The sequence below is a fragment of the Microtus oregoni genome, unplaced genomic scaffold (assembly GCF_018167655.1).
Source record: "Microtus oregoni isolate MIOR12 unplaced genomic scaffold, Mior012 000037F_ref0000500, whole genome shotgun sequence".
NCBI lineage: Eukaryota > Metazoa > Chordata > Mammalia > Rodentia > Cricetidae > Microtus > Microtus oregoni.
The window spans coordinates 9,530,482-9,553,946 of NW_024543096.1; the positions used below are offsets into that span (position 1 = coordinate 9,530,482).

General features: G+C 43.4%; 1 protein-coding gene across 10 annotated transcripts in view; it reads left to right on the forward strand.

Annotated features, from left to right (window-relative positions):
* Fmnl2 (formin like 2) overlaps positions 1 to 23,465 on the forward strand; it is a 247,429-nt gene that overhangs the window by 184,677 nt on the left and 39,287 nt on the right. For all 10 annotated transcript variants that reach the window (XM_041631532.1, XM_041631528.1, XM_041631535.1 and 7 more), the window contains 3 exons: positions 12,560 to 12,668; positions 14,376 to 14,452; positions 16,250 to 16,343. In XM_041631532.1, coding sequence (XP_041487466.1) covers positions 12,560 to 12,668; positions 14,376 to 14,452; positions 16,250 to 16,343 — 280 coding nt within the window. The remainder of the gene's footprint in view (positions 1 to 12,559; positions 12,669 to 14,375; positions 14,453 to 16,249; positions 16,344 to 23,465) is intronic.

Here is a 23,465-nt window from a genome sequence, read left to right on the forward strand (position 1 = left end):
CTTAGCTAGTACTCTAGAGCTTTACATAACACGTCTTAGAAAGACCACGTTGTGATTCAGCAGAGAAGGTGAGATGCTTGGACCAAGTAACAGTGAAATAGTCTCTAGCAGGTAAGTTCTTAACCTGGATGCATGTTGGTGCAGTGACCTCAGTCAATGCCATGTGCAGGGGAGAGGCTGTACTTTATCATGTAAGCATCGAAGGAGCCCTGTAACTCCGTATCTATCTGTGCTGCCTTGTTCCTCCACGGGTAGCTCAGGTGTGTGTCTGTGCAGGGTGTGCCCCTACTCAGAGGTCACAGGGTTAGAGAGATACATTTTTATAATGAAGTGCCACCAGGCATGCTCCTTTGGCTAGGCATGCTTTCTGTCAGCTTGACGTTTTGTACTAATGACTCCATCTTACAGTGCCTGCTGGAGTGCCAGGATGCTCTCGGAGGATCTGCACTAACTACCTGCATCCCTGATGGGTGGGATCTCAGGCCGTTCATTCAGGCCGACCTGCAGTCACTCACTGAGTGGAGAACTAGCTTTGATAATTTTCAAAGCACTGTACTTAGAGCTGACTGATAAGGAAGTTACCCCTTCGGCTAATAAAGATAGAAGTCTTGTCTAAATGAAATTGTTGAAGTTTTCGCAGATTCATGACCCGAGTACAGACTTCTGTGGTTGACGTCTTCATTCCCGAGTCCTGCTTGATTTCTGTAGCTTACTAAAACCTTCTCATGTGTTTCTGACCTGACCTGCGGGGCAGTGTCATCTAAGTGTTTCGGGTTACCGTGGGTTTTAGATCACAGAGTGCGCGTGTCAGGTTGGAACCCGTGGGTCTGTGGTTTCCAGGCAGTGCACATTTGGTTGCCTATTTATTACCTTTTATTCCTTCAACTTGGGTTTTAAAAGTTGTTGAATGTTTAAGAGAATCTTCTTCTCTGCAATGAAGATCATCAGTTCTGCTGAAGGATTTGATGTTTGACTGTGTTGTTGCCAATAAACCATTCAGATTTTGCTTGTTAGTAAACAACAAAAAATGTTGGCGGACTTCTGATGAATTGATTCAGAAATAATAAGGAACAGTGTGGCAGTTCACTTCATGGTGTTTGCAGTGGGCCAGTGGCTAAATAACCTGCTAGTGTGTGTCAGCTTCACACGTGGGCAGAGGAATATATGTACTTACTTAGTAGCTAAAATTCTGTAAGCATTCATACTTAGAAATGCCTTCTACTATTTAACTATAATTACATATAGGCTTTTATTTTATACAGTACAGTTTAATTTGGTTTTTAATCTTTGTTTTTGTAAAAGGTATATACTGGTGAGCTGTCACTTTAACACAGATTCATTTTTTTTCCCCAGTAATTCATTGCTTGCTCTGAACCTTAGTAGGCAGGGTCCAAGGACATCAAAACTACACTGAACTGCTTCCTAAGTGGCTCAAGGTAGATCTTGCCTGGCTACATTTTTAGTTAGAAAGCTACACTAAAAGTATCATGGTAGGCATAATGGGAGTGTTATTTGGAGAGACATGGGAGCCCTTTGACCTCTCTGGCGGGCATGCTCAAGATGACTAGGAAACTACTGCCATGTTTTTCCATTCTGTGTGTCAACAGTTTGAAAGCCCAAGGAAGGGGACACTTGAATGTCATTAGAGAATCAGCCTGGTGGTGACTTGCATGCCGCTTTGATTTGAATCTTATTATTTATTCATTCATAATTATTGGATCTAAACAATTTATATCAATAGTAGTTTAGCTTTTGTGATTCAGCAGCAGCCGGGGCACAGCTGTCTGGTTCTTGTTACTTTTTAGATGCCCAAGGATTGTTTACATTTTATTCTGTCTTCCTCTCCCCTCTCTTCCTCTGCTGTCAGCAGCCCTTCAACTTTTGGTTTTTAGTTTCTCACGCTGCCACCTCACTTCTGATCATCTTCTCTGCTTTGTCCTTTCTTATCCCTCTGTCCCTTGTTCCGGTGTTATCCATTTCTTACATCACCGTCAGACTGGCCTCCCTGGCCAGGTCTCTTCGGCTCCATTGCCAGCCAAGCTGCTTCTCCTTCTGCTGCTCTGGAGCAGCTTCAGTTTCCACACTGATGATGAGGCTTCCAACGGGAACATCTTGTAAGCCACTGGAGAAAGCACCCAAGAGATCTGGTAGCACATGGCGGCCTGGTCTCATGACCATTCTCCATGTTATGATATGGTGGTCTCTGTGTCACCCGCTGCCTTGTATACTCTGATGTGTTGCCATATTATAGCTCCTCAAGAATCAGATTCTCTACAGTAGGGTGCATTATTATTAATATTAAAACTCTTCTGAAAGTATTGTTGGTTTTCCAGTTGTTTTGCTTAGTGAATAAGTATCTTTATAGCAAACACAGACTTGTTTCCTCTGCCTCAGCTACAGATAATACCATAGATACGTACTCTTACAAGTTCCCTTGCCAAAAAGTATAGGTGAAACTTGGAGAGAATGAGATTTCAGGAAATTCTAACACATTTTATAAATACAGTTTGATAAAAGAAATGCTGTGTTATTAAATACAAGGTCTTTGAGCAAGGCCCCGACACTAGCACAGTTTCTTTCTTGAATCCCAACCTGATATTTTTAAACCACTTCATATTGACTGGCAAGCAGGCCTGGCACAGCACATGCCCTGAATTAGACCTTTGGCTGCTCTCTGAAGCTTGGCCACGGGAGAAGTGTTGAGGTCAGTGCAGCAGAAACCTGGCTTATGCCTTCCCCAGAACGTGTGGTCTGTCTCCAGTGGAGAGGGATTCCATCAAGGTGCCTGCAGATCCGGCTTCATTAACTGGTGGAGACCTGCACATCTGTGCACCTCATGGCTGAGGACCTTGTGGTGCTTAAGAGGCATGAAAAAAGGAATTTTAAGACAAATTAATGCTATTAAGACTTGAATAAGACACAGTAGTGACTCAAAATATTGAGTTTTTTTAAGGAAATGAATGGAGAACTACCTTGGACCTGGAAGAAGGGCCAGGTTTAAACTGGATTTGTTGGTGATGGGTAGGGTTGGTTCTCAGGTTAAGAAAAGGCTACTGTGCCTGGCAGTGGCGGTGCACGCTTTTAATCCCAACACTCAGGAGGCAGAGGAAGGCGGATCTCTGTGAGTTCGAGGCCAGCCTGGTCTACAAGAACTAGTTCCAGGACAGGCTCCAAAGCTACAGCGAAACCCCACTTGAAAAACAAAAACAAACAGAAAAAGCTACTGCACACAGAGGAGAGGTAAAAAGGCATGAGATGAACAGAGCCTTGTGTCAAGAATCAGACATGTTTGAGAAAGGAGGAGTAGAAGTCTGTCCTTTCAGGTACAAGCCATGTGGTGTGACAGAAGTAGTTTTGCGTAGCGAGAGGTCAGAGTTCAAAGGTGGCAATGCTATGGACATCACCCCAGCTGCCTTCTCACTTGGGTGAAGGTATAGTGATCCACATTGCTTTTAGGATAGAAACCACTAATCAGCATTCCTTCTGACATGACTATTCTGCCTCAATGAGAGCTCGTTGTTACCCCTCCGGCTGCCATTTCTGTGGAACAGTGTTTCACAGACAGTTATGAGCTGACAGATTATACCTGCTACCTGGGCACTCAGAAGTGAGCTGAGTTTAGGCCTAGCTCATGGTTTACACTTCTGACCCAGTCATCCCATTCCTCACATTGTTTAAGAAGAAGTGTAAAACACAGACATAGATAGCATCATCATGACTTTTACTACAGAGAAAAGTGTTTCCTAAATGAGCACTGTATGCTGGCCCTGTGCTGAGACCATCCTGTGATCTATAGGGACTGTTGGCAGTGTCACCAGTATTATCTCTAAGGGTTAAGCATCTCTGCCTGTGATCAGAGAAGGAGGAAGGGCTGGCAGTGAGGTGGTCTGATGCTAAACTTCCCACTGTGCTGGACACTGGGTGTTTCATGCTACGCATGGGAGCGCCAGCTCAGCGTCTTTCCACTTACAAGACAGGACTATTTGAGAGTTAAGTTTTTCCCCTTTGTTAAAATGTTAGCAAGTAATGTTTTAATTAGAATTAGAATTTGTTGGGGGGGAGGAATTACCACATTTTTAGTTTCAACTAGTAGAGTCTCAGTTTCTCTCTGTATCCCTCTGTTTGCCTGTCTGTCTGTCTGTCTGTCTCTCTCACACACACACACACACGAGGCTGAACTCAGCTGCTTGTCTCCATCTTACTGAGGAGAGACTGTCCCCTGAAGTGCTCGTCATTCCCTTGTCCCCCACCCAAATTATAGGACACACCGGGCGATGGTGGCGCACGCCTTTAATCCCAGCACTCAGGAGGCAGAGGCAGGTGGATCTCTGGGAGTTCGAGGCCCGCCTGGTCTACAAGAGCTAGTTCCAGGACAGGAACCAAAAGCTACGGAGAAACCCTGTCTCGAAAAATCCAAAAAAAAAAAAAAAACCCAAACAAACAAAACACCCAAATTATAGGACATCATTCTGATTTTATGGTTTTCTTTATTGCGACCTGAATTTTATTCTTTTTCTGCTTCTTCTCCTTGTTATCTACCATTTGTTTTAAGTTTCACAACTATAAGGTTACTTAGTGAAGAACTTGACTCACTGTTGGCCGAGAGGACCACTTAAAAGGGGAACATTACCAAGAAAAATACTCACAAAATATGCTCCTCTAACCTTGGGTTTTATCTGCCCCCAAATGAGGTGGCAGATGGTGATTAAGAATTTTTGTCACCTGCTTTAGAAAGGGGAAAAAACACTGTAAATGAGCTGAGAAAGTGCCTACCTCGTCACTGCAGTACTTATGGTCCATTCAGGGGACAGTAAGTTTAGAGGAGGGCAGACGTACTCTCGAACACACATCATCATATTCTGAAGGCCAGGCTGTGCTCGTCAGTGGTGATTTATTGGAAGCGTGTGAGAATGGGGTAGTTTAGGATGAGTGGACACGCTTTGACTTTCCTGTCACAAATGAGACAGTTTCCTTGGACACTGTTCTCTAGGCCATGTGCCGCTAAGCTAGCTGTCCCACAACAAATGCCTTCAAGGGAAACACGGTGGGAAGCCAGACATTGCAGGTTAACCGAGACTTATCATTCTTATCCTGGGCTGACACCTTCCTTGCTGTCCCATTGGGAAGCAGTTCTAGCTGTTGTCTGGGTCTCCAGGGGAAATATACCCTGAACATTCCAATCCTTATTAAGAACAAACGACGTTTCCCCTTCTCCCTCCTTCCCTCCCTCATTGTCTCCGTCTCCATTTCGCTCTTCCTACCTCCCTTTTCTATACTTTGAACTGTCTACATGGAACTATTTCAGCTTTGTTTCTTTTGGCTTTGGATCCAACTAGCAATGTACTTGGCTCATTTTTAAGCATCATATATTTTATGTTTAATTTAAAAAAATGCCCAAGCGACGTCATGTCTAAAGGGTAAGAGTGGAAACCTTAAACCCCAAATTTTGGTTAAAGTGCTATTGGCCCAGACCTTGGAACAGTTGTTGGTTTAGTCCTGTCAAATGATGTGACATCCTGGTGCGGGACTGCGTTCCTGTTTGGTTGAACCTTTAGTGTCCAAGGCAGTTCCAATTCCTGCACTTCAGATAGGTGCTAGTTTGATGTCTAAGGCTGAAAGTGCCTTTACAATAGAAAAAATATATATACCCCCATCCCGGTTAATAGAGGCTGGATTTAAGAATCCCAGAGTTGTTGACAATGAAGTTGCATAGAATGTTTTTGAAAATCTTTCTCTAGACTTTAGGACTTCCTGGTTCAAGAGTCAGCTACTGTTCTATCTAGTTCGTATTCAGTCCTTAGACAATGGAAGTACAGAAGAAAGGCAGAGTTTACACATCATACAAACTCATTTTTTAATTTTATTTTCTTTGCATTGGTGTTTTGCCTGCCTATGTGTCTGTGTGAGGGTGTCAGGTCTTGGACTTAAAGACAGTTGTTTGAGCTGTTGTGTGGGTGCTGGGATTTGAACCTAGGTCCTCTAGAAAAGCAATCAGTGCTCTTAACCGTGGAGCCATCTCTTCAACCCCATAAAAACTAACTTTTACATATGTGTGCTAGAGACCAAACCCAGGACACTGGACATGTTGAACACCCCGCCTGGAGTAACTTCACGTGTATACAAATAAATGTATGCATTGTGACAATAGATGGGCCATGACTTACCTGAAGACACCACTGGGTGAGCAGTGGCTGGATTCCAGATGTTCACTAAGTGTCTGGGGCTTTCTAAATACACCTGTCTGAACTAATGCAGTGTCTATTGTCAAGCTTTGGCTCAGGAGTGGAGGCTGTTTCTTGTACTCAGGATCGCCATAGACACGCTGCTTGTCACTTATTCTCAAGTTTATTACCTACTGTTCTTTTCTAAATGTGTGTATTCCTGCCACAAGAACCAGCTGTGCAGGCTGAGGTGCTTGCCATGCGCCCTTTTCGAGATTCTTTTTCACTGGTGAGGTAGGTGGCACAGGTGACGAGTATCATCGTGGTCCTAAACAAGACACGTTCTGCATCAGTCTTGCAAAGCACACTTGCGGATGCTACTTAGATTTAGGTCTCTTGTCCATGTTAGCATTGTTGTAGGACTTCTCACACATGTGTAGCTACAGAAGCTTGGTGAGGTGTGCATGCAGAGATGCAAGTGTCAGGAATAGAGTTGAAAAGTCCTTTGTGTGTGTGTGTGTGTGTGTGTGTGTGTGTGTGTGTGTGTGTGTAGGCAGAGAACAACGTGTGATATCCTTCCCTTTTATCTTTACTTGAGTTCCGGGGAATTGAGCTCAAGTTGTCAGACTTATGTAGCAGGCATTTTTTCTCCACGAGCTTTCCTGCCTGCCCAGTTTGCCATGTGTGTGTTGTTTTGTTGAGACAGGATTTCACGTAGCCCTGGATAACACTGAATTCCTAATCCTTCAGCATCCACTTTCTTTCTGCTGTGATTATGACTCCAAGCCCCACATCTACCTTCTGTTTGGTTCTATGTTAAGTCAGTTTTATAATAATCTGTTTCTATATGTATGTTTGCTTGTGACTTCCTATTGGCAGCTCTCTGAAAACAGAATCTCCTCTTTATCGCTAGGGTAGCATCCACAGTTGCAGTTCACTGCTTGGGAAGATGGCAAAGCAATCCTCAAAAGTGATGCGTGAGAAACGTGATGCTTCTTTTCACTATAGAATTATCTCTAACCTCTCTTGTGTTTCCCTGCAAATGGCAGGAACTCCAAAGAAAGCAGCCAGGCTGTTCTTCTGGGCTACTCTTGTTTTACATATGGGGCATCTTGAGACTGTCAGGGTGGCAGTTAGATGCCAACCTTGTGGTCCAGGTACATTGTCCAGGTACATTCCTGTTCTTCCCTTTGCTGTTCCAGTAATTTCTCTCCAGTTTGTACATCTCAGGACTCCATCCCACTTCTGTCTTTCACAGACAGGCAGGCAAGCAGGCAGGCAAGGCAGGCAGACAGACAGTGATCTCTAAATGCCTATTGACATTGCCCATGAAGATGCTCCCACCAGAGAAAGGCAAAAATGGACAGAATGAAGCTTTTCAGTAAAATTTTGAGTCAACCTGGGAAATGACAATGGAATCTCTGAGCAGGAAGTTTGTGCCATTTCTTTTTCCTGCCAGACTCCAGTGTCTCCCTCTCTTCATCCACCACAGCTTTTCAAAGAGTGAAACCTTCAGCCTGGTAGTTCCTAGAGGGGGCAAAATAGACCAGGAAATCCTTCCCTTTCTCCCTTCCCCCTCTTCCCTCTGTTGTCTCCTTTAAACTCAGTTTGTGAGAAGGGAGGCCTCAGTGTAAACTTGTCAAAGAAGCCGATTTCAAATGCCATCAAGGGGCATATGTGCCACTAACTGTTGGTAGAGTCTGGGATTGAACAAGATGTATTGTATATTATATGTAATCACATATTACATATACCATATAAAGCTAATTTGCCTGCTTATCCATGGGAGACCATGGCTAATCTGGTCCCTCATCTTGTTGGGGCCTTTTGTCAGTAACTACCACGAACTGGAGGGATACTCTCCGAGTGAGTGCTGCTCAGATCTCTGAAATGAAGTTTCATGGTGCCCTTCAGGAGCAAAGTACCCTAGTGGTCAGTTTCTCTGTAGGTGTTGCTGTAGCACAATTCAAGTTAGAGATAGTGGTTTACAACAGCCCTCAGGCCTCCTACCCAGATGTCCACTCAATCTAAACCCAGTCTGTGTGAGGTCGATTCTAATGGGCAAAGATCAGCACTGCTTGTGAGAGAAGGCAGCATAGCTTGTAATTAGAGGTAGGTTGGCCTATCTGTCTCTCTAAAGACAGTATTGAATTGCATTTACTTTGTACTGCCATGATTACAATATAGCACAGTTATTACTTGGCTGCTATGTCTGTTTTTTTATATGCTGGCCTCTGCTTCTACCTCGCACTCCCATCCCTTTCCTTTTTTAATGAGGTAGAATCTTGATATGACACCAAAGCTGTCCTTGGCATCACCATTCTCTTGCCTCCGTCACTCTCCTGAGTGCTGAGACTATGTGTATGCCACTGTGCCTGCTGCCGTTGGAAATTTTAATTGCTGTCGGATCATCATTATATTTTTATCCCTAAGTGGATCAATTCTTAGCACTCGTCAATTACACTTCCTCTTTTTCTGGGCAAACTGTTATTCACTCTTTTGCACCTTATTGACACCTAGGTCAATATTTCAATACCAGGAATTAAAGTGTTTTAAGCTGAGGTTTTCTAATGATACATACCGCTTTGTCATAGGCGTATGATTTGCTTTCTTCCCAGAAAGCTGCAAGTCTATTGGCCCCATCGGGGTGAATCATGGCCAGCTGAGCATCTCTATGTAAAGGCCAGGTGACATGCAGAGGGTGCTTAGGTGATCTCAGTCTCTAGTTAACAAGATTTATTTTTCATTAGAGCGCATGTATGTCTGTGTATGTTCAGGTTGGGTGTAGAGGAGGCCAGAAGGGCATCGGGTTCTCTGAGTTACAGGTGGTTGTGAGCCTCCACATAAGAATGCTAAGACTGAACTTAGGTGTTCTGCACGAACAGGGAGTTCTCTTAATCACTAGTCATCTTTCCAACTCTTTAAGGTAGATTTAAATAGAGATCATCTAAAAGTTTTGAAGTGTGTTTCTTTTTTCCTCCTGTTGGAGGAGGGATGCATGTTCATCACAGGTGAAATCTAAAGCGATAGAGATAGCAATCACATGCCCAGGCTTGGGCCTCCCAGCTTGCTACTTTATATTTATCTTTTGGTCCCTAAACTCTTCAGACATAAAAACTTTATCTTTTGTTTTCTATTGGTGCTTACCAGAAGTTAGCATAAGCAGTAGGCTCTTTAAAAGGTGGCTTGCCTTCACTCAGAAACTTGGCCAATTTTATAATCCCAGCATGAGAACCTGCAGCAAGAAGATAAGATTACCATTAGTCTGAGGGCAGCCTGGGCTACATAGTGAGTTTCAGACTAGTCTGGGCTGTAGAATAAGACCCCCCCCTCAATAAAAACAGAACAAAACAAAAGCAACTGAAAAGAAGAAACTGAAGGAAGAAATTTGGTTTGGCTTCCTGTCCTGACTAATGGCCAGTCCTACTAGATTGCTTACCCTGTCCTCAGGGCCTTGTAGAAGTAAATTGACCATAAGAGTTTTATTCACAATTTTGTTGGGATTTGAGGGTCATCTTGGGGCATCTGTTAGAGCCCACCCCATAGAGAACTGTTTATCAAATGGCATTAGCTAGATCATATATTGGAATTGATTTAAAACTTAGCAAAAATGACAGTAATTTCTTGAGATAGTAGTTAAAGCAAATAAACTTAGAAATCTAATTATAAAGTTTTCAAGGTCCATAAGATGTGCACACAGAAAACTGTACGTATCAATCCATGACATTCTCTAAAATCTTCCCTTACAGATTTGGAAAATACTTATATTTTTCAGAAATGAAAGAAGTATGTTCATTTATAGGTTACAATTATTGAACTGAAGGAAATTCTTTTAGCATGAGAATTCCACAATAGAAAAGTACAATTTCACATAAAGTTAAAAACAACAACAAAACCAACTTCATTTCCTAAAATGTAGTGTATAAGACAAAATTTAAACAGAAAAGTCCTTGTTTCCTGAGGGGAAGCAATGATCTGGTTTCTTCAAGAGATGCCCAGATGCAGTTGCTGTGGGCAAACTGTACCTTAATCCTACATCCAGTACTGTTGAGGGCAGCAGGTGAGACCTAAAAGTGACTGAACGGACACCGTCAGCCTGTCCTAACTGCCCTGAAGAGCTGGAGGGGCAGAATGTCACCTGATGACGCTGCTGTTGAGAGCATCTGCTAGAGAAGAGCACAGTGTCCCTGAATCTGGGAAGAGCCCCGGGTCTGGTCTCCTGTCTGTTACTTGTCATGTGATGTAACTTCCTTGAGTTTCAGTTCTCTTCCCGTATGAAGAAAGTTTTAGCACTAGTGATACAATTTGCTGAGTCATCATTACTATGATCAGTTATCATTGGCTGTTCTGTTGGGTTTTACAATTTTGTATTGTTATGATTTTAAACACACAAATTCTACTGTTCTCTCTCATTCATTCCTACTTCAGCTTTGCATAAATATTAGGGAAAGGAAATTTTTAATATTTAAGCCAGTACTATGCATTTTGAAAAAAAATAGATATTTTGCTCTAGAGCATAGAGAATCATCAATGAATACAATATTTAACATACTGAAATCGTACATATATAATCTTACTATACTTTTGAGCTTTTGAGTTTTTTCGTTTTTTTTTTTTTTTTGTACTGGAAATTGATCCCAGGGCCCGGTTCATGCTAAGCAAGTGCCCTATCACTGAGCTCTATTCCCATATCTCTTTAAACATTTGTGAGATGCATATGATATACCATAATAAGTGTATTTTAAAAGTTAAATATATTCAGGGTTCGTCCTTGCTGCTGCACATACAGTTCTTTGTGTTAATTCTTGCCGTACAGCAGGGAAGAACTTCAGTGTAAACTGAGACAATCGTGTGTGCTTAGGTCAGCCTTGCTGTGTGACAGTTCTCTGGACTGACCTGGTTTCTGTTAGACCCCCAGGAAGTGTGTCATACACTAGCTGCAGTTACGGCCAAGTTACGTGGTTGTAAGTTGCACTAGACACACTGAAATCTGCCTTGCAGATTCTAAGTAGAAACTAGGGCATTCTCAAGGCGCTGATAAGGGCAGTAACTTATTTCCATAGTTAAAGCAGGTACAGTTGCAGCTGGATAGAGGTTGGGATCCTAGGCTGCGAAGTGTATCATTCACTGACCTGGAGTTAATGTGCAGCCTAACCACGTAGGGTCCTAGGTTGCTAGGTTAGTCCCTAGCTTGCTTGCCTCACATGTATGGAACCTGTTTCAGACTTAAAAACAAAATCTTTTAATTAGCTTACAAAGTAGCAGGTTTCCTTATGGCCTTGTCATACATCCCTAGTTTGGGTTGACCTCGACCCTCGATTGTATTCTTCCTTTCTCAGTATCCCCTCTTCTACCTTCATCCTCCTTCCAAGCTCCACGTAGTTACAGATGTGAAGTGTGTTTTATATAGGCTCGACGTTACAGAGGTTGCCTGTCCTGAGTTCCTGCCAAGGAAAACTTCAACGGACTCTTTTAGCATTGTGTGTTTTATATGCCTGGTATTACACTGTCTGCCCTGTACTATTTGTAAACTAATATAAAATAATGGAGCACTGAGAAAATTAATCATAACACAGAAGCAGTCGAACGCTGATATTTAGCATATTTTCTCCTTAAGTTTTAGCTGCTGTATCAGACTTAGGGTGAGGAATCAGTCATGTTTTGGGGACATTTGTAAAGAACTGAGGTTTCAGGATCTAGTCTGCCAAGGTGAAGCCACAGTTACTAATGTGTGACTTTGGCTAGGTTTAAATTTTTTAAAAATATTTATTTATTTATTTATTTATTTATTTATTATGTATACAATATTCTTTCTACATGTATGCCTGCAGGCCAGAAGAGGGCACCAGACCTCATTACAGATGGCTGTGAGCCACCATGTGGTTGCCGGGAATTTAACTCAGGACCTTTGGAAGAGCAGGCAATGCTCTTAACCGCTGAGCCATCTCTCCAGCCCCTAGATTTAAATTCTTAAAGCAGAGACTTGTGGGCAGCAGCGGGAAGAAATGGTTAAAATCTGGTCACGTGATTGGAGGTCAAGGTCTGAGCTAAAGTCCAGTCCCTCTCGTGCTGTTCTGTTCACCAGTACAGTCTGCCTTCGAGTGCTTCAGCACACCTAGCCTGGCCACTGACCATGACCTGGGATCACTTCAACTTCTCACGCCCCCTCTCTTTTATTATGTGTTGTAAGGAGGGTTGAGTTTCATTGAGTGGGGATACAGCCTGAAGGGTTGGTGATAGGATCACAGAACCACTGGGCCTTGCCCTCTGGAGTGGCTGGTGTTGGTGATGTTAGCCTGCAGCTCTTTGAATGAATGCACCTGTTTTACTCTGGTATGCTTTTGCTCACTGGAGCCTGTCATTTCATGAAAGTGCTCCCTTTTTCGCCCTGTTTTTAGATATAATACTTTGCCAAGCAGAAGAACCCTGAAAAATTCAAGATTAGTGAGTAAGAAAGATGACGTTCATGTCTGTATCATGTGTTTACGAGCCATCATGAATTATCAGGTATGTGTTGAATTGTCAAGTATGTGTTTGTGTCAGTGCCTTAAAAGAGTCTGGTGATATCGGGTTTAGATTTCTCTCTCTCTGGCGCATGTATATGGGTGTTGGTCTTTGTATAATTCTTTAAAGTGACGAGTATGATTTAATGAGATTCCATTCAGAAAATTCTGATTCATTCTATTGCTCAATATTTAGGTCCTTGGCTTCATATTTTAGTATTTACAATTTATCATGTAGTGATACATTATCTTTAGCTAAGTGCATAGCCGCGGTGCTATTGGCAAGAGCAGTTTAAGCATGTGTGTGTGTGGGGGGGGTGTTTAAGAATGGCTTTCAGAGCACACAGTAAGATAAAAACTCTGGAGTCCGTGGTTCTCGATCTTCCCAATGTATGCCCCTTTAATACAGCTCCTCATGTTGTGGTGAGCTCCTGTACCATAAAATTTATTTTTATTGCTACTTCATAACTGCCGTTTTGCTACTGTTGTGAATCATAATGTTATCTGACAGGTGTCCCCTGAAGGGGCCGAGACCCACACGGGAAAACCACTGCTAGACTTTGATTCTTTGAAGGGACTTTGCTGTGACAGCCAGAAGGGAAATGGGAAGGTCGAGCTGAACACAGGCTGTGGGGTCAAGCGAGGGTTCTGTTATGTATATTCGAATCTTTCAGAACATTTTATGTCTTTTTGAGATAGGATCTCGGGTAGTTCAGGCTGGCTTTGAACTCCTGATCCTCTTGCCTACCACCTTCAGTGCTAGAGTTACAGCCCTGTGCCTCCATGCTGGCTCATAGAATGTTCTTGAGTAGGTGAGAGGGAGTGAGGTCAGGGATTCCAGCGGAGGGGCTGGGCTCAGACTGGAGCGAAGACCTGTCTATCTCTCAGAGGAGGTGGATTAGCTTTTGCTTTTTGGAGAGATGCCCTGCCGTGTGGTCCATGCTGACCTCTAGCATGTCAGTTTCTAGCCTCAGTCTCAAAAGTCTTTTTTCTTCTTACTTTTTCTCTTGTCCATTGGTGGCAAATATTTTCTCAGCATGAGAGGATGATCAAGCTGTGTGGGTGGTTACAAGGCCCAGGAGTTGCTCACTTAGCCGTGTCTGGATTCTTGATGTGGACTGGCTTGTTTGTATGAGTGACAGGGGAAGAGTACATCAGAATGGCCATTGCCAAGGGATGGGGTAGGGGGTGTGTTAGGGAGATGGACTTCAACCCAGTGCATGGTGGAGTCATCCTGAATGCTTGGAAAATTCACATTTCGGGCCTTTGACTTTGAAATGCAGAGTAAACAGATCTAGGTGGCTCTTGGGAATTCAGCCAGGACTTGATTTTGTTTGGGCTTCATGGTGATTTAATGAGTATATGATTTTCCAATCACTAGAGCCTTTCACTGGTTTAAGAAAGAAAAACACATTGTTCATTCATAAATAATGGAAGGATGCCCATGAGCGAAGTACCCTTTAAAATGGATGGCATCTTTTGAGAATTTGGGGAGAAGTCTGTTCTCACACTGATCTGCCTTCCTAGAGGATTAAGTGTTACATGAAGCAGAAATGTCAGTGGATTTTGGCAGTGTTGGGGACTGGATCTCAGGGCTCGCTCATGGGAGGCAGGCTCTTCCACTGAGCTATACCACCAGCCCAAGTGTTTGGTTTTTAATCAACATTGAAACTCAGCTTGTAATGCTTTCCTTTTCCCCTCCCCATTTCAGTATGGTTTCAACATGGTCATGTCTCATCCCCACGCTGTCAATGAGATCGCACTAAGTTTGAACAACAAGAATCCCAGGTAAGCATCATTTGTAATGTTCAAGTCTAAATCTTACCAGGAAAGCAGAGGGCTAGTCAACATTTACCCATTTTCGGATGGAAAATTATCCAAGAGTGGCAAGCAAGACTGGCTGTAAACCCCTTGCCTATGTAGAATGGTTGGTTCCTTTGACCTGGTTAAATTGTAGGGAACAGAGTTCAGCACTGTGACAGCGCCTGCTCTTTTCTCTACCTTGCATTCCCTGGGTAGCCTGGTTTCTTGAATCTCTACTGAAAACATTGATGGGCAGGATTAGGTTGCCAGTTCACCCAGGCATGGAGTCCAGAGAGTATTGCTAAGGGTTGGGCTACACCATCTAACAGGAAACCTTAGCAACCCACTGTGCTCTTATGTCTCTTGTTACCTTCACGCTTGTAGCTAAGTTAAAAACTGAAAAAGAAACACACACACAAATAAGAGTGTGTGCACCGTTTCCTTTGTTACGTGTGCTGTCAAGGCCAGCGCCACATGGTGTAGACATTTTACTCGCTGTCTGCTTTCTGGTTGTTGTAAAGTATTTTGTCTTACAGTGGTTTCTGCATTTCAGGTGTGAACACTCTCTCATCGGATGCCCTTTTAAGGACTGAAGAATTATCTAGAAACTGTTAATTGCTCTTAAAAAAAACCTAACAAACTCTGATTCTAAATTGTCCCTTTTAATTTCAAAGGGAATACAAATTGTAAAGTCCCGTATGCATATTGGATATTTTAGTTTTGTGACTGCTTTTGTAGTTTACTAAAATACAAAATAGTCTTGCTTCCTTGTTTCTGACTTCGGCCACAGGGACGGTGTCATTCATTTTTCTTTCTTTTTTTTTTTTTTTTTGGTTTTTCGAGACAGGGTTTCTCTGTGGCTTTGGAGCCTGTCCTGGAACTAGCTCTGTAGACCAGGCTGGTCTCGAACTCACAGAGATCCGCCTGCCTCTGCCTCCCGAGTTCTGGGATTAAAGGCGTGCGCCACCATCGCCCGGCTTCTTTTTTTTTTTTTAATATTTATTTATTATGTATACAATGTTCTGTCTGTGTGTATGCCTGCAGGCCAGAAGAGGGCACCAGACCTCATTACAGATGGTTGTGAGCCACCATGTGGTTGCTGGGAATTGAACTCAGGACCTTTGGAAGAGCAGGCAGTGCTCTTAACTACTGAGCCATCTCTCCAGCCCTGTCATTCATTTTTCTTAAGACAATCAACATTGTGGAGTCTCAGAGCAGTCTTTGTCAAGAGGCTGGCAGTAGTTTTTATTCTGGAACAAAGATGAAATGCGAAAGTCGTCTTATGATGAGAAACAATGCTGTTTCTTTCTTCTCGTTTTATTTGCAGACTTTGAATTCATCTCTCACTTCTTCCAAATGATTGCAAATGCAACTTTATTTTCTTGAGTCAGAGAAAATGTTTTTTTTTTTTCCCTATTACTGCAGCTATAATTGGGCACTTTTCTGGTCTCCGACATAAGAAGAAATACTAGAAACTTGTGTGGCAGTTTCAATGGCTCCAGTTCCAAAAGTGAAAGGCAGAACATTAATTCCAGCTGCTTTTAAATTTTGTCATGTTGTGCTATTGACCGTTAAAGCTGACCACCCCAACCCAGTCCACACTCACTGCAGAGTGCGTACTTAGGAAGGTCTCAGAATGCGTTTGGTGCCCTGTAGTTTGTGAAGGTTTAATGAGTGTGCGGGTCGGCGCTCAGTTCCCCTGGGTGTTCCTCCTGGAAGGAGCAGCCGACTCATTATGTCTCCTTCAGTGATTTATGTTTTTCTCTTCTCTTGTTTTGACAGAACAAAGGCTCTTGTCTTGGAACTGTTGGCAGCCGTTTGTCTTGTCAGAGGCGGGCATGAAATAATTTTATCAGCTTTTGATAACTTCAAGGAGGTAGGACGCATAGTTTTGATAAGAGTACACAAATGTCTCCCATCTTTGAATAGAGCAGTTTGCCTTTTCATTGAGTCTAGGACCAGGGAAGCATAGATAGCTAGTTTTCTTGAAGCATGGCTGAGTTTCAGTTGAAGTGTCTTATGTAGCTGAATGAAGATTTCTTTGGGTATCTCATTCCCATCACATATTACCACTGTGTGCCGTATTCATTTTCCTTTGGAGCATGGGAAACATCGTTTAGCAAGCAGGCTTTGATACACATCATCGAATTAAGGTTTGTAGTCTAAATTCCAATAAATTTTATGAATTCTTTCATTATAATTATTTCTCCCATGTCCTGTTTATTTTCATTGTTTTGCTGGATGCTAAGTATGTAAAACTTAGCAAACCTGTCAAATAGGAACACCCGTTGTAAGATTTTATATTTCTGAGAGATGCTTTTATACATACACATGTATGCATGCTCAAACACTCTCCCCACAGACCTACTCCCCCCCCCCACACACCTCAACACACACACACACACACACACACACACACACACACACACACGTTAAAAGTGGTTGTGGAGGTGCACAGTTCTGCAATTCCGAGCACTGGGGCAGAGCAGAAAAGATGTAAAATGATTATTTGGCTACATAGTGAGTTCCAGGTCAGCCTGGGCTGCAGGAGAGTCTTGTGCCACCCACCCGCCCCGAAAGAAAAATCCCCAACAACAACAAAAGATGGATATATTTGGTTGAAACAGCCTGAGCACTGGAGGTAAGGCTCAGTGTATCCATGGGAGATGGTGCGGCATTTGTCTCTTGTGTATAAAAGCCTTGGTTCAGGTCCTTGCACTAGTGGGAGGGAAAACTGATCTTCAAAACAGAGGCCATTAAACATAGGTGCAAGTGAGTCTGCTAAGAAATATCAAGACATCTCTACCGAGGAAGTAGCTGGTTTTCCTTTGGCATAGTAGGCAGTGCTGTGGCCAAGCAGACTGACTAACTGCTTCTGTATATTCCTCCTGTGTATGCCACACCTCAGGCCATTTTGGAGAGAATTCCAAACAGCCCTGGGAGAATGTTGAAGGCACTCAGTGCCCTAGGGTGGTAGGGTTCTTAGCCAAGGTATTCCTTAGCCTGGCAATACTATTTAATTCCAAACATTTCTGCATTAAGACTCAGGCTTACCGGGCATAGTGGTACATGCCTTTATTCCCAGTACTCAGGAGACAGAAACAGGTGGATCTCTGTGAGTTCCAGGGCAGTCTAGTCTATACAGTGATAGCCAGGGTAGTGTAGAGAGATCAGGTCCCTGTCAATGAATCAATAAATGTTCATACCAAGCCAGTTTACATATGGTTCCCTGAGGGAATTCCAGAGGAGCTCTGTCACCTTTGCTGGATGTCTCTAGAAAAGGTTGTGAACATGTTTCTTGAGCACCAACCATGCACCAGTGCATTACCAACTCCAGTGCAAACCATCTTCAGTGGTTTAATTTCATAGAAGAATTTCAGGTAGCTGGTATAGCCACAGCAACATGGGCAGGTTAATCAGTGGCCATGCTAGGTTCAACACTCATTCTGATTCTGAACTTCTCAGATGCCTGTGACTCTTCTAAGGGGAATAAAGGAAATAGTGAATTTGACAGGACTTCAGAGCTATCCTCTGACTGCCTTGAGAGGGGAGATGGTGCTCTTAATGCCAATCGGGGGGACCCATCAAATAATGACATTAAAAATAAATATATGTACAGCCTCAGTGGTAGTGAAATCATTCCTGAGTTCTAAGAGGAGAATGAAAAATAGGGAATCTTTATGTTCACATCTAGCTTCTAAAACAAATGAACTTCAGGGGTAAGAATGTATAAATGTTTGTGTATGAGTCTATATGGCGTATAAAAATATATACATTTCACATCTACAAATAAGTGCATTTGGGGGATGAATTTAAAATACAAGCTAAATAGAATCCTTACCATGAGGCCATACTTGAAAATATCACATGCTATATTTCATTGTCATATGCCAAATCTTGTCTATACTGGAAACATTTACTGCACATTTATTAATGACCATAGTTATAATAGATTTATACCCTGTAATATAAGTTTAATAACCATTTGATCATACTGTAAGCAAAATTGTATATTAAAATTGTATCAATTTGAATTAAAGCTCTCCATTTAGGAGATACTTTCGTTTTCTCATACTTATTTGTAGAAGACACACAGATACATGCAGAATCAAGTCAGAGCTTCCCATGTCAAGGATTTCTCTGTCAAAATTGTGCATGTTTTAGCTATTTAGGAGATGGCACATGCTTAGTTGAAGAAAAAGGAATTCCTGTACCCAGTCGCTGGCAGGCGACAATGAACGTGAAATTATGACTTGTATCAAAAGCAGCAGTTTCCGGGCCCTTAGAGAACGACAGACATTGCTGATGGGACTAGCCTGTGGATGGATAGCTGGCGGATGCTTCCTTGAGCTGAGCCTCCCTCAGCACTGTTTGGAGTTCTGGTCATGCTCCTTCTTTTCTTTCAAGCAGCATGTACCTTGCCTAGAAATCCATGGACTCATAAACCCCTGCCTACTGTGTAGGGTCTTGACCAATCCTCACTGTAGATTCAGACAGTTTCTAGTCAGTTCCCCATAAGTTTTCACCCGGGACCTTGTTCCCATCCTCTCCCTTTAACCTCCCTCCTTTCGTTATGTTCTTAGGTATAGTCGAGAAAATGTCCTAATTAATAGACACTTTGAAAACACGGCAAAGAAAGCATTCACTGGGTTACAGGAAAAGTGCTGAGTTCCAGAAGACTGCCATAGAAGAGCTTGTTGTTAACACTGTTGATAAGACCTGGGGGTTTTGAGCCACCAGTTCTCCCAGGCTGCTGGCATGTATCCCTGAACGTTTTCAGGATTCAGATCAGTTGTAACTATTTTCATCTGCTTCTGCAATGACAACATCTGGCTTGAGCATAAAAGCCCCCTTGGTTAGCAAAGGTCCTACCCCCTCCACTTCTGAACTTCCAAGTGTAGACACACAGAGCCCTCTAAAATGAGTCAGTCAAGGCCACCAGCTCTCTTGTATGCAAGACTTTTGGCAGTATCCCTTATCCTCCTCTAGTTGCTAGAAGACTTAGGCCTAGCTACTGGGCAACTGAAAGCACTCATACTATGCATTATTAAGTTGATTTTTTTTTTTTTTAAAGAAAGCCTGTTGTCTTGGGATTTCTATTGCTGTGAAGAGACACCATGACCACAGCAACTGTTATAAAGGAAAACATTTAGAGATTTAGTCCCTTATCATCATGGCAGGAAATGTGGCGACAGGCAGACACGGTGCTGGAGAGGTAGCTGAGAATTCTGCATCTTGATCCACAGGCAACAGAAGGATATCGTGTGCCAGACTGGGTGCAGCTTGAGCAAATGAGACCTCAAAGCCTGCCCCCATAGTGACACACCTTCTCCAAAAAGGCCACACCTCCTAATAGTGCCACTCCCTATGGGCCAAGTATTTAAACCCATGAGTCTCTGGGGGGCATCCCTGTTGAAACCACCACACCTGTCAAGTGTCATTCACAGTGGTCCAAACTGGAAAAAAAAAAAAAAAAAGACAGTCTTGGGTGTTTCCAGATTTACTCTGAGTTAATTTCATTGACTTCATTAGTGTTTGAGGGCATGGGGTTATAAATTCAGCATGGACCATGCAGCTAAGTCTGGAAGTATTCAACATTTTAAACACAGGAGGAAGAGTTCTTTTCAGCTCTCAAGCCATGAGATCCATTGTTGTAGAGTGTGTATGTACTGCATTATACCAGCCTTGAACTAGATTATCGAGTTTACCAGGTCACGTGGCTGCTCTGTTTTCTTGAGTGTGGGAAGCAAAGTCGTGTGCCCTGTTAACATGCTATGTGTTTTTGTTCATTGATGTGTGTGGGTGCTGCAGCTCTCAGATTCTGTGGGTCAGGATTCCGGCTTCTCTGAGGCTGTCTCCACTCTTACTGTATCTAGCGTCTCTCAGGGAAGATGGAACTGACTGAGAGGCTTCTCCACTGGGGCACCTAGTTTGGGGTCTATGATTTCTTGAAAGCTTGGCTCAACTGGGACTGTCAACCAGAGTGTTCCCAGGTCATGGCGCCTAGCAATCTACCGAGAGTGCTGTTTGAAGGGCGTCGCGGAAGCCTGTACCAGAGACAGACTGAGATGTCATGCAGTGTTCCTTTTGCATCCTGTGGGTTGCCAGTGAGACCCTCATAACCCCCCCAGGTCCATGGTGAAATGGAAGGGACAGCTGTGGATAGCTTTTGGAAAATGTGGTTAGATAATAGAAAACACACACACCATACATAACATGTATTCATATTTTATAAAGGGAACTTATTGGGTTGGTGATACATCATTGCAGGAACTAAGTAGTCCAACAGTAACTGGCTATCTGCTGAAGACAGAGAATCTGATAGTTGTCAGTCTGTGAAGCCAGATGGCTCAGGAATTGCAAACTGGTGCTAGCGTCTGGCGCTTCCTAGAGAGCTGATTGGGTTGCGTCCACACTGAAAAACTGGAGACGCCGGAGTTTAATGTCTGTGGATGGTGGCTGCAGCCGTCTTCATACTTACTCAGAAGGAACGGTGCCTGCATGCAAACGCTTCCTCTTCTAACTCCTTTGCCTCCAGCCTATTGGATGGTGCCCCCCACATTAAGGGTGGGTCTTTCCCTCTCAGTGGCCCCCCGCATGTTAACCTCCCCCCACCCCTGGAAACACTTCCAAGATAACACATCCAATGTCGGAGCTTCTTTGCCTAGACATCTTTCTGTGCAGGCAAGTTGACACTCAGCACCAAGCATGGCATTGGCCTTAGTAGCTGGAGGAGAGTTATCTACAGATTTATAGTTGTTTTTCATCTTCCTTTCTCCTCTTTGTTCAAGGCAATGATTGATTCCTCATCCTAATAAAAAGTTTGATAAACCTTTTCTGTTGTTTTTGTTTTCAAGACAAGGTTTCCTATGTAGCCTTGTCTGTTCCAGAACTCACTCTGTAGTCCAGGCTGGCCTCAAGCTCATAGCGATCCGCCTGTCTCTGCCTCTCAAGTGCTGGAATTAAATGTATGCACCACCACTGTCCGTTTTAATAAACTTTTTGATTGACAGTGGGAAGGGTGGTTACTGCTTCTTTCAAGTGAGTAGTTTTGAGAGTCTTCCTAGTGGGGGAAGGAAACGTTGCCCAGGGTTTCCCAGTGCATTTCCTGGTGATGGCCATGTTGTGATCATTATTGCCTTAACCCTCTAGTAAGGAAGTGAACACTGCTGTCTAAAGGACTGAAGAATTTGCATTAAGTGAACTCTGTCAGGAACCCATGTAAGTTACATAGTCACAGTACCAGGTATGAGGACATGATTACCCTGGTTCAACACAGCAGATAAAGAGAATTTAGGATGCCATTTTTTGTCAAGGTAGTCTTTTAATGAAGTTTTAGAACTTGCATTTTTCCCCAAATCTCCACTTGTAAAGTACCCCATGCGTGAGAAGAAATTGGGGAGTGTTCACAAAGTGGGCCATGGCTACTAACACAGTCTTCATGTTTCCAGATCCTCAAGGCAAGGGGCAGTGGAGGAACTGTGGTTTCCAGTCTCTGGCTGTTTAAACAGCCTCGATCCGTAAAGACTTTCTTCTTGGGTTTAGACTGAAAGCCCCTTGTCACGGAGCCAGTATGATATCGCTCCAATGGGGCAAGGTGTGGGCTGGCCTATGTGGCCTGTGTCAGAATTTGTCATTGATGTTTCAGAGTCCTTGGGCTTCTTCCTATACCCACAGCCAGCTGCTGTTTGAATTTACTTCTGAAGTCAGCGGGACCTTCTTTCTCTGTGAACCTGGGGAAGTGAAAAGAAAAAGAAGAGAAAGCAAGATAGGATTAAGGTGCTCAGAGGCACCCGGTTATCTGGTGACTGGCTAGCAGTAATGGAGGCATACTCGGTTATCCAGTGACTGGCTAGCAGTCATGAAGGCTCCCGGTTATCTGGTGACTGGCTAGCAGTGATGGAGGCATACCCGGTTATCCAGTGACCCTGCTAGCAGTGATGGAGTCACCCGGTTATCCGGTGACTGGCTAGCAGTCATGGAGGCTCCCGGTTATCTGGTGACCCAGCTAGCAATAATGAAAGCACTTTGTTCACCCTGACTTTAATGCAGAACCCTTCTTAGCAGGAGTACAATACTACACAAAGAGGAGCTTCATTTTCTTAATGGAACAGCTTCTTAAAAACCAGGGCATTGCTTTCTTTGTATTTTTATTCACATACAATACCTTCTAAGCTGTGCCCTCTGGCAGCTGTAAAGCAGTTGGCATGTGCATCTCCATCTCATATTCTTGGACAAAGAGAATGCCCTGAGAGCAGCAGCAAGAGCTACGTGCTGCTGGAGACATGCACCGTCCCCAGGCTTGGGTGCTAGTCTCCAAGCCTAGAACCTTCCTTCAGCACTGGTTCTCTGATGTATGTGTTCTGTGGTTGTACAGGACATGAGAACAGGGTGAAGCGCAGTATGTACATTATAACATAAAGTCCAAGCTGTGGACAGCTTTGGTAGTATCAACTCCAGGAAACATTAGCACGGAGGTTTCAGCTCCTCGTCAGAACTTGGCAGTCATGTCCAGTCTTGATTTCTGCAAAGCCATGTTCAATGTCTGTTTTAGGGCCACCTTGCTTTCTTCTGTATCCATACTACCCTCCTTCCCTCCCTCCCTCCTTCCCTCTCTCTCCCTCCTTCCCTCCTTCCTTCTCTCCCTCCCTCTCTCCCTCCTTCCCTCCTTCCCTCCCTCCCTCTCCTTCATCCTATACAGACGTGTGTGGTAAAGATGCATTAAAAATATCCTTGTCTAGTTGCTGGGTGTGGCAATGCATGCCTACAGTTCTAGCACTGGGAACCAGAAGTAAGAGGTTAGGTCATTTGAAGCTTCCAAGTGACCTTGAAGCTAGTCTAGACCTTACCTCAAAAGAAATAGTCTCTCTTGAGATTTTGCATCTCAGATTTGTTCTAGTTGCTTTTAAAGGTAATTTCTATCATGTGAAAATAGAAAAAAAAATTTAAGTGTCATCGAACTGTAAGTTGCCAGTTGTTTTCATGGTTTGAGAGTCTA